Source organism: Mustelus asterias, chromosome 28, assembly GCF_964213995.1.
Source record: "Mustelus asterias chromosome 28, sMusAst1.hap1.1, whole genome shotgun sequence".
In the NCBI taxonomy this organism is placed as follows: domain Eukaryota; kingdom Metazoa; phylum Chordata; class Chondrichthyes; order Carcharhiniformes; family Triakidae; genus Mustelus; species Mustelus asterias.
In genome coordinates this window covers 16,205,237-16,220,549 of record NC_135828.1, presented here as the reverse complement: position 1 = coordinate 16,220,549, position 15,313 = coordinate 16,205,237, and the positions used below count along the sequence as shown (strand labels likewise).

General features: G+C 43.4%; 1 protein-coding gene across 1 annotated transcript; it reads left to right on the top strand.

Annotated features, from left to right (window-relative positions):
• The first annotated feature begins 131 nt into the window (after positions 1 to 131).
• LOC144480270 (dual specificity phosphatase 29-like) lies at positions 132 to 13,497 on the top strand. The gene is made up of 4 exons (XM_078199604.1): positions 132 to 300; positions 3,970 to 4,200; positions 8,456 to 8,676; positions 12,740 to 13,497. Exons 2-4 carry the CDS (start codon positions 4,022 to 4,024, stop codon positions 12,982 to 12,984), a joined length of 645 nt encoding a protein of 214 aa, XP_078055730.1. The 5' UTR covers positions 132 to 300; positions 3,970 to 4,021; the 3' UTR covers positions 12,985 to 13,497.
• Positions 13,498 to 15,313: the final 1,816 nt, after the last annotated feature.

Sequence of the window (15,313 nt, the reverse complement as noted above, 5' to 3'; positions counted from 1 at the left end):
CACATTAACAACTCCTCTGACATGTCTAAGGCTGTCTTACATGTGGACCTTTGCAGTGGGAGCCAGACTGCGGGCCTGAGGTTAGGATTTCAGGCTCTGGTTAAAAATAGTCGGAGCACCTGTGCAACGATGATCCTGCCTCGGATTAGACCCCAGCCTCGGCGAAGGTCACAGCTCCCATCCTAAATATACAGAGACGGAGGAACAGAGAATGGAATAAATACAGAGAGAAGCCAACTTTGATCCTGATCTTGCCCCTTACCTGATGTATATCCAAACTCACTAAGTCCAGCATTATTGGTAAGTAACTGTGGCAGGTTTCCTGTCTGACTATTCTCTAATATGCATTTGTTTGTTGAAACTGTAATATGTAGCAATAAAGGAATAATCACCTTTAGTTCCTGTCTGGCTGTATATTCATTATTCTGTTTTTGTTAAATTAAATTGTTACAATTAGCTCCTTAACTGCAGTCTGTTGAGTGTATTCATTCAAGTTTAATTATTGTGCTCCTCAGTGTATCAATAAAGAATACTTAATGGAAGCTGGTGGCTTCATCTAAGTGTTAGTTACAGCATTAGAACACAGAGCCCACTTAACGGGAGTGACCAGGGAAGCAGAAAGCAAGAGCTGAAATTTGTAACTCACTTTATTTTTAAAACCTTGATTAGATCTCTGGCACAGTGGTTAGCACTGCTGCCTCACAGCGCCAGGGACCTGGGTTCGATTCCTGGCTTGGGTCACTGTCTACATGTTCTCCCCGTCTCTGCTTGGGTTTCCTCTGGGTGCTCCGGTTTCCTCCCACAGTCCGAAAGACGTGCTGGTTAGGTGCATCGGCCGTGCTAAATTCTCCCTCAGTGTACCCAAACAGGCGCCGGAGTGTGGCGACTGGGGGATTTTCACAGTAACTTCATTGCAGTGTTAATGTAAGCCTACTTTGTGAACTCTAATAAGTAGGTTCCACGAACCATGTTGACTCTGCCTGATTTCCTTGAACTTATCCAAGTGCCCTGCTCTAAGTTCTTCAACAATAGTTTCTAACATTTTATCAGGCAGATGTTAAACTAAATAGCCTTTGCTGTCTCACTTTCTGTCTCCCTCCCTTCTTGAATAATGGAGTTACATTTGCTACCTTTGTTTTGTTCATTCATGGGAATGTGGACATCACTGACTGAAACATCCCTAATTGCCTTGGACTTAGTGGCTTCAAGGGTCATTTAAGAGGATTGGTGTCACATGTAAAGTTTATTTATTAATCACAAGTAAGGCTTACATTAACACTGCAATGAAGTTACTGTGAAATTCCCCTAGTCACCACATTCCAGCATCTGTTCGGGTCAATGCGCCTAACCAGCACGTCTTTCAAAATGTGAGAGGAAACCCACGCAGACATGGGGAGAAAGTGCAAACTGCACACAGACAGTGACCCAAGCTAGGATTCGAACCCAGGTCCCTGGTGCTGTGAAGCAGCAGTGCTAACCACTGTGCTACCATGCCGCCCCTGACCAGACCAGACCAAGCAAAGATAGCAGATTTCCCCCTCGAAAGGGCATTAGTGAACCAGATGGGTTTTTACAACAATCGACAATGGTTTCATGGTCATCATTAACTTTTAATTACAGATTTTCATGGAATTCAAATTTCACCATCTGCCGGTATTCGAGCCTGGATGCTCAGAGCATTACCTGGGTTTCTGGATTACTAGTGCAATGACAATACCCCTCTGCCATTGCCTCCCCACATATAATGGGACCTCCCCTGAATCTAGGAAGTTTTGGAAAATCAAAATCAATGCATCAACTATCTCACTAGACACTACTTTACCATCCTGTGATAAAGTCTATCAGGACCAGGGATCTTGTCAACCCACAGCTCCAACAATTTACTCAGTATCACTTCCCTGGTGATTAGAATTTTCTGGAGTTTCTCCCTCCTTCCATTTCCTGGTTTATAGCTGCTTCTGGATTGCAATGGAAAGTAAAACAAAGCTGGTATGGAGGCACTAAGCAGTAACTAGAAGAACAGAAAAGAAACAAAACAAAGGCCTCGTATTCTAAGGATATCCCAAAATACCTTGTAGCCATTGAAGTACTTTTTTGTCGGGGCCCATAGCTTTTGAGGCAACTCACCAAGGCTCTTTTGACATCACTTTCAAAATCCGTGACCTCTACCATCTAGAAGCTCAAAGGCAGCAGATACATGGGAACACCACCACCAGGAGGTTCCCCTCCAAGCCACTCACCATCCTGACTTGGAAATATATCGCCACTCCTTCACTGTCGCTGGGTCAAAATCCTGGCATTCCCTCCCTAACAGCACTGTGGGTGCACCTACACCACGTGGACTGCAGCAATTCAAAATGGCAGCTCACCACCAAGGACAATTAGGGATGGGCAATAAATGCTGGCCTAGTCAGCGACACACACATCCCTTCAACAAATAAAAATGTATAATCACTGATGTAGATAAGTATAGATTCACAAAGAGTATTAATATAACTGTTTTATGTTGTTTAGAATAAATGTTTATTTATTAGTGTCACAAATAGGTTTACATTAACACTGCAATGAAGTTACTGTGAAAATCCCCCACACTCCGGTGCCTGTTCGGATACACTGAGACAGAATTTAGCACGGCCAATGCACCTAACCAGCACGTCTTTCAGACTGTGGGAAGAAACCGGAGCACCCGGAGGAAACCCACGCAGACACAGGGAGAACGTGCAGACTCCACACAGACAGTGACCCAAGGCTGGAATTGAACCCAAGTCCCTGGTGCTATGATCAACAGTGCTAACCATTGTGCCACCTGCTGTGTGTTGGTTAAGAGAGAAATGTTAAGCAGGACACACAGAGCCTCAGGGTCTCTTAATGTTCAGCTGGGAAGCTATTTGGAGCTGTGTTATATCCTAAAACTAGTGTATTTGATCATTCAGCACCCGCTCCCAATGAAGTGTAAAACTAGACCAGATCCTCACGTTCTGTTACTGCTAAGCCAATGCGGATACTGTTGGCTGTTCATGTGTTCTGATCTCAGTTCCACTGCTGTACCATCAATGGAGAAAACTGAATGGAAGTCTGACCCTTCTTGCTTGGTGTGAGGTGTGATCATCCAGATCCCAGCCTCACATCTCCTAGTTAAAGTGCAGTCCTGTCATCGGGATACATTCCCTGTTGGCGAAAAGTATTTGTAGGATTGTTATCTTATCAAAATGAACTCAGGGGAATATAGATCAATAAAAGAAGTTAAATCAGTAAAACACAGATGGGGTGAATACATTGCATCGCACTGATTTGCTGCTCAAATGTTACTGTGTTTCTTGAAGAATTATCATGTGTCATAATAGTGTTAAACTAGATGCAAGTGGTACGCTGGCACAGCGGCTAGCACTGCTGTCTCACAGCGCCAGGGACCCGGGTTCGATTCCCGGCTTGGGTCACTGTCTGTGTGGGGTCTGCACATTCTCTTCGGGTGCTCCAGTTTCCTCCCACAGTCCAAAAATATGCAGGCTAGGTGGATTAGCTATGCTAAATTGCCCCTTAGTGTCAGGGGATGAGAAGGGTAAATACTTGGGGATAGGGTCTGGGTGGGATTGTGGTTGGTGCAGACACAATGGGCTGAATGGCCTCCTTCTGCACTGTAGTGATTCATTATAAACCTTTTTACAGACACACGCAGGCGTGAGCTGAAGAGAAAGATCCTCTCTGTGCCTTTGATATAATAAATAATCAGCACGTTCTCCATATTCTTATTAGAGAGAGGAAATCTTGCCTGGGATTGTTAAAAACATAACACACAGTGTAATCCTGTAATAAACCATTCTTTCTAATCAGAATTGTAGTTGTGGATATCATCTTAAATGATGTCTGTTGGTGGTTTTGGAGGTAACTGGGCCATCCTGGAGGGTCAGAGTTGTAGTCCCATCGTTTTGTGTGAAGATTTCTGTGTTATTTTTTGTATATAACACACAGGTCAGCGATACTTGGGAGGAACTCTCTGGTTCAGGAGCATTTCTGCTGCAGGATGTCCTCTGGGGATACAGGGATCTGTAAAAAGATAAATGCCTACACGGCTGTGAAAGTGGATCCCAATAATGAGTATGTTACTCCAGGAGCATTCGAACTGGAGCGTCTCTTCTGGAAATGTTCTGCAAAATTTGCCCACGTCAATGAAGTCTGGCCAGACATTTACATTGGAGATGAGTAAGTTCCAGATTAAACTGCCAAACTCAACTGGGATTGTTCTCCTTGGAAAGACGGAGGCTGAGGGGCGACCTGATAGGAGGTTATAAAATGATGAGGGGCAGATGAGCAGTTGGAAGCTTTTTCCCTGGGCAGAAATGACTGTTACAAGGGGGCACAAGCCCAAGGTAAGGGGGGAAAGGTTCAGTGAAGATGTGCGGGGGAAGTTTTTTTACACAGAGTGTGGTGGAGGCCTGGAATGCACTGCCAAGTGAGGTGGTTGAGGCAGATACATTAGCGACATTTAAGACTTATCTGGATAGGCATATGAACAGGAGGGGTATAGAGGGATATTGAAGGTTTGTCTAGATAGGACAAGGTGATCGGCGCAGGCTTGGAGGGCCGAAGGGCCTGTTCCTGCACTGTACTGTTCTTTGTCCTTTGAACATACCGAGATAAGGCTGTATCATTTATATTTGTACATTAAACGTACAATATCTGCTTTGCACCAGGGCAGTAAACTAATACTGCACATCACTGCTTTGAATCAGTATCGATCTTAAATCATCATCTATTAGAATGGGCTGGTGTGAACACTACAGGCAAAACATCATTAAATATCCATAAGAAGAACTAACAGGAAATCAGAAATAAATCTTGCACTCTGAGTGTGGTTAGAATATAACTCAGTGTCAGAAACGTCTGTTGAAGCTCAGTCTATAAATTCTTTTAAATGACAATTAGAAAGTTGTTATAAAAAGGAGTGAAGGAGGTTGTGGGGCAGAGGGTAGTGTTCCCTACTTCTGGACTAGAAGCTTCGGCTTGATGTCCTCCTTCAGGATGTGATGGCCATGGAAAGTGCGTTCATAACATAGCCAAACAGATTGGTTATCATCCTGTAAATCTTTCCAATACACTGGGCAGTAAGAGTGGGAGAGTTTCCTGGTCAGATACACTGCAGAAGACAACGGCAACCACTGCCATACTTTGCCAAGCATAATCATGGACCAATCCAATGGAAATCCATGGTCACCATTGGTCTGGTAGGGCATGGGACCTGGAGGAGTGAGGATGAGGAGGGAGGGTGGGGAGTGTGGGTGGGAAGTGAGGGTGGGAAGTGAGGGTGGGAAGTGAAGGTGGGAAGTGAGGGTGGGAAGTGAGGGTGGGAAGTGAGGGTGGGAAGTGAGGGTGGGAAGTGAGGGTGGGAAGTGAGGGTGGGAAGTGAGGGTGGGAAGTGAGGATGGGAAGTGAGGATGGGGGAGTGAGGGAGGGGAGGGAGGATGAAGAGGAAGGATAAGGAGGGAGGATGAGGAAGGAGGGAGCATGGGGAGTGAGGATGGGGGAGGGAGGATGGGAGTGAGGGTGGGGAGGGAGGGTGGAGAGGGAGGGTGGAGAGGGAGGGTGGAGAGGGAGGGTGGAGAGGGAGGGTGGACGGGGAGGGAGGAGAGTTATCAGTAGAGTGAGATTAGACAGATTATAAACTATGCAGACTTGAGGACTAATGGTTTGTTTCTGTGATTCGATTATATTATTAATATATTGTGCTAAAATCAAATTACCTGTCAGCCCCTATCAAACTTAGTCAAATGTCATAATTAGGTTGTTTATGGGCAGCAGTAAAACTTTCCGATGCCACCCTCTCTGCCATTTCTGAACCTCATCTGTTAACCTTTTCCTTCCCGTGCATCATCTCTTCTTAGACTTCCCACATGTTTTAATTCCCCAGGTAGGAACCTGTAGCTTGCACTCTAACAGTACCGATCGACACATTCTACCCAGCATAATCTACTTGTTTATAACACACTGCAGACAACCCATCCCGAAATAGTAAATGGTCTTATCCTGCCAACCGACACTCAGCATACTTCACACATTACAACAGTACGGAGTCACTACCCACAACCCTTAACCCTTCACAAAAAAACTGACCCGAGTTATACTCATTCCTATTCAACTGATCCCATTCTTTCTCTCGGTATGGTCTGTCATTTTAGAGATGTTTCTGACAGGTTTAGATAGAAAATAATTATTTTAAAAAGCTATACATATTTGGAAGAGAGGTGATTCTTTAGATAAGTTGGTTATCAGTTGTTGTTATAGTGGAGGCAGCAATAGTTGGTGTTAAGGGTAATGGACACGCTGTATGAAATAAGTGGGCTAACCCCAAGTACTGTTTTATTATCAGGGCAATATCATTTTGCCCTTTGTTCCAAGGCTACCTCACAGATTCTCCAATTCCAGAGTATTGCCAACTGCTAGGAGAAGTGACTCGACAGCCCAGAGTAACTGGACTTTCAGTTCTCCATCCTGTGTATCTGGCCTGAGAGGTGAGAAGGACAGATTCAATTCCAGACTCCAACTTCGTGGGACAACTTTTTCTGATGCTGTTCTCATTGCTGGATAAGAACAAATACAGCTCTGATAATAAGTAGATGTCATTGAGGGTTAAACAGGTTAAAGGTGTTTCTTGCTAATACCATGTACCTCTGTTGTTTATATTGTGTCAATTTGCATGTCAAAGTATAAATCTACATTGAAATGACCAGAAGCTAGACTCAATGGATTAAAATAAAATTGGTTATGTCTTTTACAATAGATGATCCTGTCAGTCTAACCCTTCACAGTGTTATCGGTATTCAGTATTAGTGCAGCGCAGCTCAGAGGGTAGGGCCGGAATTTTGCCCCCCCACCTGCCACGGGAATTGGAGCGGGCAAGGGGTAGAACACGGAAAGGTCCATTGACTCATGTGGGATTTTACAGTTTTGGGACAAGCGTGGTCGTAAAATCCCGCCCAGGAATCCAGCGGCGAGTAACCCACTTCATAACTCCCCAGAGACTGTCCACCATCTACAAGGCACAAGTTAGCAGTGTGATGGAATACTCCTCAGTGGCCTGGGTGGGTGCAGCTCCAACAACATTCAAGAAGCTCGACACCATCCAGGACCAAGAATTCCATTTGATTGGCACCCCTTCCCCCTGCATTCACTCCCTCTACCACTGATGCACATTAAAAGCTGTGTGTGCCATCTACACCTCACACCGCAGTGTAGACTCATTCAACAGCACCTTCTGAACACCCAACCCCTACCATCTAGAAACAGAAGGGCGGCAGAGAGATGGGAACTTCACCACTTGCAAGTACCCCTCTAAGTCATTCACTATCCTGACTTGGAAATATATCGGCCATTCCTTTACTGTCACTGGGTCAAAATCCTGGAACTCCCTGACCCTAACAGCACTGTGGTTGTACATACACTACAGGGGCTGCAGTGGCTCAGGAAGGCGGCTCACCACAACCTTCTTAAGGAATGGACAGTAGATGCTGGCCTAACCAGCGATGCCCACATCCCAAAAATGAATAACAAAAGGAAGTAATAAATAAAATGTAGAGCATCAAATCTAATTAGGAACATTCTCAGTTATTAGTAATAGGATCTACACTCTGATGACTAAAATTGAATCTTAAAGATCATATCCATTCGAATCACCAAGCACAGGAGGAGGCCAATCGTTCCATCATGTCTGTTCTGGCTCCTTGAAAGAGTTAAACATTTACTGCCACTCCCCTGTGGCTTATTTCTCCTTTTTTGGAAAGAACACCTTTTTTCCCCTGCAAAATCATAGAATCCCTACAGTACACCGACAGCAATCACACCTAGGTCCTACCCCCATAACCCCACATATTTACCCCAATGATCTACACATCCCGGGAGACTAAGGGGCAATTTAGCATGGCCAATGCACCAAACCTGCACATCTTTGGGCTGTGGGAGGAAACTGGAGCACCCGGAGGAAACCCACGCAGACACGGGGAGAACGTGCAAACTCCACACAGACAGTGACCCAAGCTGGGAATCGAGCCCAGGTCCTTGGAGCTGTGGGGCAGCAGTGCTAACCACTGTGCCACCGTGTTACTTCTGCACTCCAAAATATTAATTGTGGTTATGAAAGCATCTTGCTTTCCTTCATTTTGGCAGGGCCAGGAAGGAGGCACAGAGTGTAGGCAAGGCAGCTCCTGATGGGAGAAGAGTCACATCTGGTTGTTGGGCTGCACTTTCCATTGCCGAAAGATGGAGCGAAATTCAGAGTGGGCCCAGGGACAGCCAGCTGCCCAGGTGGTGGTATATCCTGAAGAAACGGGAAAGAAAGAACACTTTCTATTTTCCATAAAGGTTCAAGGGAGCGAAGATACAAGTGCTTTGTTTTCCAAACCTGAACGTTTTCCACAAAATATATGTTTCTCAAAATGAATACGTTTTGTACATTTTACCACAGGGCAATAGCATTGGACCGCTATGCAATTGAAAAGATGGGGTTCACTCACATACTAAATGCAGCCCATGGTCGCTGGAACGTGGACACTGGAGATGAATACTATCGGGACATGCCTATTGATTACTATGGTGTAGAGGCTGAAGATGTACCCACATTTAATTTAAGCGAATTCTTCTATCCAGCTGCCCAATACATTGACAGCGCACTCAGCACATCAGGATGTAAGTGATCTCAGATATCTTAGACCACAATGACTGCAGGTTAAACAGATCGGAGAGGACACATACTTATTAAATATTCAGGAATATTTTTTCATCGATTATTCTCCATTAACTTAACTTTTCCAGCTCCACACGTACGGTTCAAAAAGTCACCTGAGATTGCAAAAATAAATATATTCAAAGTTACTGTTGAAAGCGATTGATAAACTGCACACGGCTTCATGTAAGCCTACTCTTGACACTGATAAATAAGCTTAACCTTAAAATTCAATTTGCGGGACATACTGTCCTGAACAGGCTGAAAATCCTGCCTTTATTTCCTGTTCCCTCAAAGCTTCTCTCAGAATTCTCTCCTTCTTAAAATTATTTCTTGCTAAGAGGAACGAACATCTTTTACAGGTAGAAAATTGTGTTCCTTATTCCCATTTGCTTATCTTCTATTTGCTGCGATGATTAGGAAATCTGCAATGGTTCTCACTAAGATAAAAACACAAACACTGCGGATTTCGGAATCTGAAACAAAGGGTTCATCCAGACTCGAGACGTTGGCTCCATTCTCCCTCCACAGATGCTGTCAGACCTGCTGAGACTTTCCAATGTTTTCTGGTTCTCCTGCAATGGTTCTCTTTTGGAGCAGAGAAGGCTAAAGGGAGACTTAATAGAGGCACTCAAAAGGATGACTGGTTTTCAATAGAGTAGATAAAGAAAAGTTGTTTCCAATGACAGGGAAAGACAGATTTAAGGCAATTGAAAAAAAGTGGCAGCAATTGACAAAAAGTGGTTAGCACTGCTGTCTCACAGCGCCAGGGACCCGGGTTCAATTCCAGCCTCGGGTGACTGTCTGTGTGGAGTCTGTACATTCTCCCCGTGTCTGCGTGGGTTTCCTCCGGGTGCTCCGGTTTCCACCCACACTCCAAAGATGTGCAGGTTAGGTTGATTAGCATTCTAAATTAATCCTTAGTGTCAGGGGGATTAGCAGGGTAAATATGTGGGGTAATGGGGATAGGGCCTGGGTGGGATTGTTGCCGGTGTAGGCTGGATGGGGCGAATGGCCTCTTTCTGCACTTTAGAGATTTTAACATTCTAACTGGAGGGGAGATGAAGAGGACTTCTTTTAACGCAGCAAATCCTTCTGAACTGGAAAAGGCTGTTTTAGAGGGAGATTTAATCATAATTTTAAATGGGGATTGGGTCGATAACTGGAAAGGAAAGAGTTATAGAGCTGTGGAGAAGGGAGCAGCACTAATTGGATAACCCAATGGGCCAAGTCATCTCTTTTGGTGCTGCACAATTTATTGTTTTAATCTTCTGTTCCCCAGGCCACACACACAGGGTTCAGGAACCAACGCTGCCAACTTGGGACTGTTTGTAATAAATTGGCTTTAAGTTGCTTCTAAAATTAGGTGCAACTATACGCCTGAGTTATGTAAACTGAGGCATTCATTGCCCTGGACTGAAATCTCATGTAGCAGAGTTCTTCATCGGTCAAAACCAACAATGGTGTTGCTCTTTTAATATGACATCCCATACAGTAATCTTCAAATCTGATGTAACATTACCCCACTGTGGGATCGCAGAATGAGTCACGCAATCTCTAAATACTGTAACCTCCATTAGCAAACTATACTCCTCAGCGTCGATCCTGCTCGCAACCCACTGACAAAAGATGAAGTCCATGTTGGTGACTAAAAGCCAAAAGAAGCATCATCTGATTATTAATAGTAGCAATAAACCATCGAGTATATCACTGTCATCCCTGGTGGAAAACACTCCAACTGGTCTTTGGTTCAAAGTTATCAGCTTTATCACTGATAATGTCGAGATATCACAATATCTTTTATTAGCAGCAGGCACAGATTGGAATTTTAATAAGAACATAAGAACTAGGAGCATGAGTAGGCCATCTGGCCCCTGGAACCTGCTCTACCATTCAATAAGATCATGGCTGATCTTTTCGTGGACTCAGCTCCACTTACCCGCCCACTCACCATAACCCTTAATTCCTTTACTGTTCAAAAATTTATCTACCTTCGCCTTAAAAACATTCAATGAGGTAGCCTCAACTGCTTCACTGGGCAGGGAATTCCAGAGATTCACAACCCTTTGTGTGAAGAAGTTCCTCCTCAACTCAGTCCTAAATATGCTCCCCCGTATTTTGAACTATTCCCCCTAGTTCTGGTTTCACCTTCCAGTGGAAACAACCTCCCTGTTTCTATCTTATCTATTCCTTTCATGATTTTATATGTTTCTATAAGATCCCCGCTCATTCTTCTAATTTCCAATGATTACCATCCCAGTCTACTCAGTCTCTCCTCATAAAGCCAACCCTCTCAACTCTGGAATCAACTGAGTGAATCTCCTCTGCACCCCCTCCAGTGCCAGTATATCCTTTCTCAAGTAAGGAGACCAAAACTGTACAAAGTGGCCTCACTAACACCTTATACAGCTGCAACATAACCTCCCTGTTTTTAAACTCCATCCCTCTAGCAATGAAGGACAAAATTCAATTTGCCTTCTAATTACCTGCTGCACCTGCAAACCATCTCCTTGTGATTCATGGACAAGGGATAGAACATGTCTTTAATTTTTTTAGGACTGTATTTCCCACCTGATCACTGAGTTTCATACCAATTTTTACACGTCATTGTAATTTAGACCCAGCTTTAAGTTTAATCCAAGACTCATTTTGTCAACATTTGAAAGCCTTGCTTTCTTGCAATGTTGTCATCTGCAATGTTTCAGTATTGTTTTACTTTCTGCTTATTTAAACAAAGCACTTTCCATTCATGGAGCATGCGTTTAAATCTACCCAGTGTAGTTTTTAGATTACTATCTACCCAAAATCGCTTAAAGCTCAACTGCCCCTGGGGTCAGGGCAGGATCCCAACATGTTTTACATCAAAGCAAAACACTGCAGGTACTCCCAATCTGAAATAAAAGCAGAAAATACTGAGAAAGTCTGAAAGCCAAATGTGGAACGTGAAAGAGAGTTAACATTTGGGATGGCAGAGTGGCACAGTGGTTAGCACCAGGGACCCGGGTTCAATTCTCGGCTTGGGTCACTGTCTGTGTGGAGTTTGCACATTCTCCCCGTGTCTGTGTGGGTTTCCTCCCACAGCCCAAAGATGTGCGGGTTAGGTGGATTGGCTATTCTAAATTGTCCCTTAGTGTCAGGAGGACTAGCTAGGGTAAATGTATGGGGATAGGGCCTGGGTGGGATTGTGGTTGGTACAGACTTGATGGGCCAAATGGCCTCCTTCTGCACTGTAGGATTCTATGATTCTATTCTCTGATTTAAGGTTGCTGATCTTTCAAGTGCATTTTTGTTTTGCTTTTTACCAACCGATCTTGCCCGTGATAAGTAAACCCACATTTTGGATGATGTGTCAGATACTATGGTGGTTCTGGGTACGGGCAACCATTAGGACATTCATCCAGGAGCTATTCACGATTGGTTAGCTTGGACTGTCAGCAATTGCAAGCTACTTAATCAGCGGCAGCCAATCCAGAGGTTTTGTGTTATGCTTAAATTTGAATGCTTAAAAAGCAGATCGAAAAGTTCTATATTATACCTGGGCATTAAAAAAAAATCATATGAATTTAGTCTAGTTGCAGCTGGTCTCTGGGGATCTGTGGCTCCCATGGCTCTGAGAGGTTCCTCTCCCATGGCTTGTAATTACTCAAAACAATTTTGATTTGATTCATTGTTGTCACATGTATTAGTATACAGTGAAAAGTATTGTTTCTTGCGCACTGTACAGGCAAAGCATACCATTCACAGAGAAGGAAACGAGAGAGTGCAGAACATAGTGTTACAGTCATAGCTAGGGTGTAGAGAAAAATCAATTTAATACAAGGTATGTCCATTCAAAAGTTTGACGGCAACAGGGAGCATTGTTAGAGAGTTTAAAAGAGTTAGAATGAAGTTTTAGAAGCATAGAACGCGAGTAAAAGATAGAATTAGAAGGCATGCTGGGCACGGCTTGCAAGAAGTCGCCTTGCTCCGGTGCTATTTTGGGGACAATTGGTCTGATAAATAATGCATATCGTTTTGCTTCTCCAGGTAAGCTCTTTGTCCACTGTGCAAGGGGTCGGAGTAGGTCGGCCTCACTTGTCCTGGCCTATCTGATGATCTATAAGAACATGACAGTGGTGGATGCAGTTCAACAAGTGATTAAACACCGGTGTATTTTACCAAACCGTGGCTTCCTGAAGCAATTGAGAGCACTGGATATAGAGCTAGTGCTGGATAGGAGTGCTGCAAGGGATGGCATCAGCACCAACGGTGATGAAAAAGAAATTAGTTAACTATTCTTTTCGTTACACACGCACAATATCATCTTTTTTTAATATAGAAAAGTGCAGTCGGCTGTAAATAAAAGTTATTTTCTGATATGCAAAGAATCAAAAACAGAGTAGTAGTTTTTGATAAGCACCCCGTTGTCCCAAAGGTGTACACAATTTTATAATATGAAAGAATGAGAATGTAAGTAAGAAGTAAAGTTTATTTATTAGTCACAAGTAAGGCTTACATTAACACTGCAATGAAGTTACTGTGAAACATGACGAGTAGGCTGTGTGCGCAAATTCTTACATTTGATTATGTTTTGATTATCTGCTTATTTAAATAACGTAGCCACTAAAATATAGAAGTCCATACTTGGAAGTTCCAAATATACCCTAGCAATAAACAACAGAAAATCTCGAGGCATTGGCTTCACAAAGATGTTAAAACTGCCAATATTGACAGAATTATACATGTAAAGTAGAGTTTGTAATTTTTTTGTGCAACTATGCAAATAAATGATGTCTTACATTAGACCAGAAGGCTATTGAATAGGCTATTGAGCTCTTTGGACCTCCTCCAACATTCAACATAATAGTGGCCAGCCTTTCACCTGAGCTCTACCTTTCCACACTATCCACACATCCCTGAGCATTCAAAAATCTATCATAGAATCCCTACAGAATCCTATTCAGCCCATCGAGTCCGCACCGACCACAATTCCACCCAGGCCCTATTCCCGTAATCCCACATATTTATCCTTTAATCCCCTGACAGGGACAATTTAGCATGGCCAACCAACCTAACCCGCACATCTTTGGACTGTGGGAGGAAACCGGAGCACCCGGAGCAAACACAGAGAGAACGTGCAAACTCCACACAGACAGTCACCCGAGGCCAGAATTGAACCCGGGTCCCTGGCGCTGTGAGGCAGCAGCGCTAACCACTGTGCTACAGTGCAGCCCATTGCTGCCGATGGTGGGGGAGTCCAGAACTAGGGGTCATAGTTTGAAGATAACCTCTGTCTTAGATAAAACTCAGTGACAGAGCATCCATAGCCCTCTGGGTGGAGAATTTCAAGAATCCAACCATTTCATCAAATAAATTCCTCCTCAACTCCGTCTTAAATGGTTAATACCTTTATTCTGAGATTCTAGCTGCCTGCCTCAGTCTCCCCGGACAAGGGGAACATTCTTCCAGCAACTACCTTATCAAATCATTCAAGAATTTTATATTTTTATATTCTTCTAAATTTTGGGAAGTTTAGACTTAGCTTGTTCAATCTCTCTTTATAGCTCAATTCTATCATCCTTGGAATAAGTCTCTTGACCCTTTGTTGCACTCCTTCAAGGCAGGTATATCTTTCCTTAGGTAAGGAGACCAAAATTGGATAGTTCAGTTCCCGTTTTGAGTTGCCCTGTTTTAAGCTGTTTCACTTTAATGTTGGTCATTTGGTGAGGCCCGTATTCTAGTTTAGCATTGTGAGTTTTGTTTTATAGTTGGTTTGTGTGGCTCTAACCAAAGATATGCGGGTTAGGTGGATTGGCCGTGCTAAATTGCCCTTAGTTTTGGGGGGATTAGAGGGGTAAATATGTGGGATTATGGGGATAGGGCTTGGGTGGGATTGCTGTCAGTGCAGACTCAATGGGCTGAATGGCCTCCTTCTGCACCGTAGGGATTTGATGATTCATTTACAAAACCCCCTTTTTTATCTTTTTGGGCAAAATACCCTTGGGCAGAAGTTTGAATGCTGAACTGAAAGGCTTAATAAATAAACCCCTGTGTTCAAAGTGATCAAATAGTGGAAAAATGACAAAGATATGGCCATTGTTACAGTGTACACTGATAGGACAAGCTTGTTAGTCAGGTCACTCTCTGCTATCGGGTTAGAGGAGCTCTGTCAGTGTTAACTAATGATCTAAGACCACAGTTTAACATCATTAAAAGTGATTAACCACGTGACACAACAGATTTATAAAATTAGTTACAAGTTCTCACTTTGTATGCAAACTGAAGTGTAATGATGTGTGGTTGCTAAATTTAGTCCCAAAAGGCAACAACGATTTGTTTTGCTGCAATATGTATCTCTGTTTATTCTGAATAAACATTATTGGTGCCTGTGAATATGCTCCCGGTGTACCCGCTTTGTTTGAAGGATGTGTGTCTTTGAATTCTCTTGTTCATGGAGAAATATTAATTGAGTATTTGTACCGAATACTCCCTTCAGAATAATATTCTGTTTAACAAATACATGGATAAATACACACTTTACTGTGTATAAGGAGATCTGTGTGAATATAAAAACAAGAGCTGCTCAAACCCATGAGGATGAATACAGAGCAGGTATGAGGA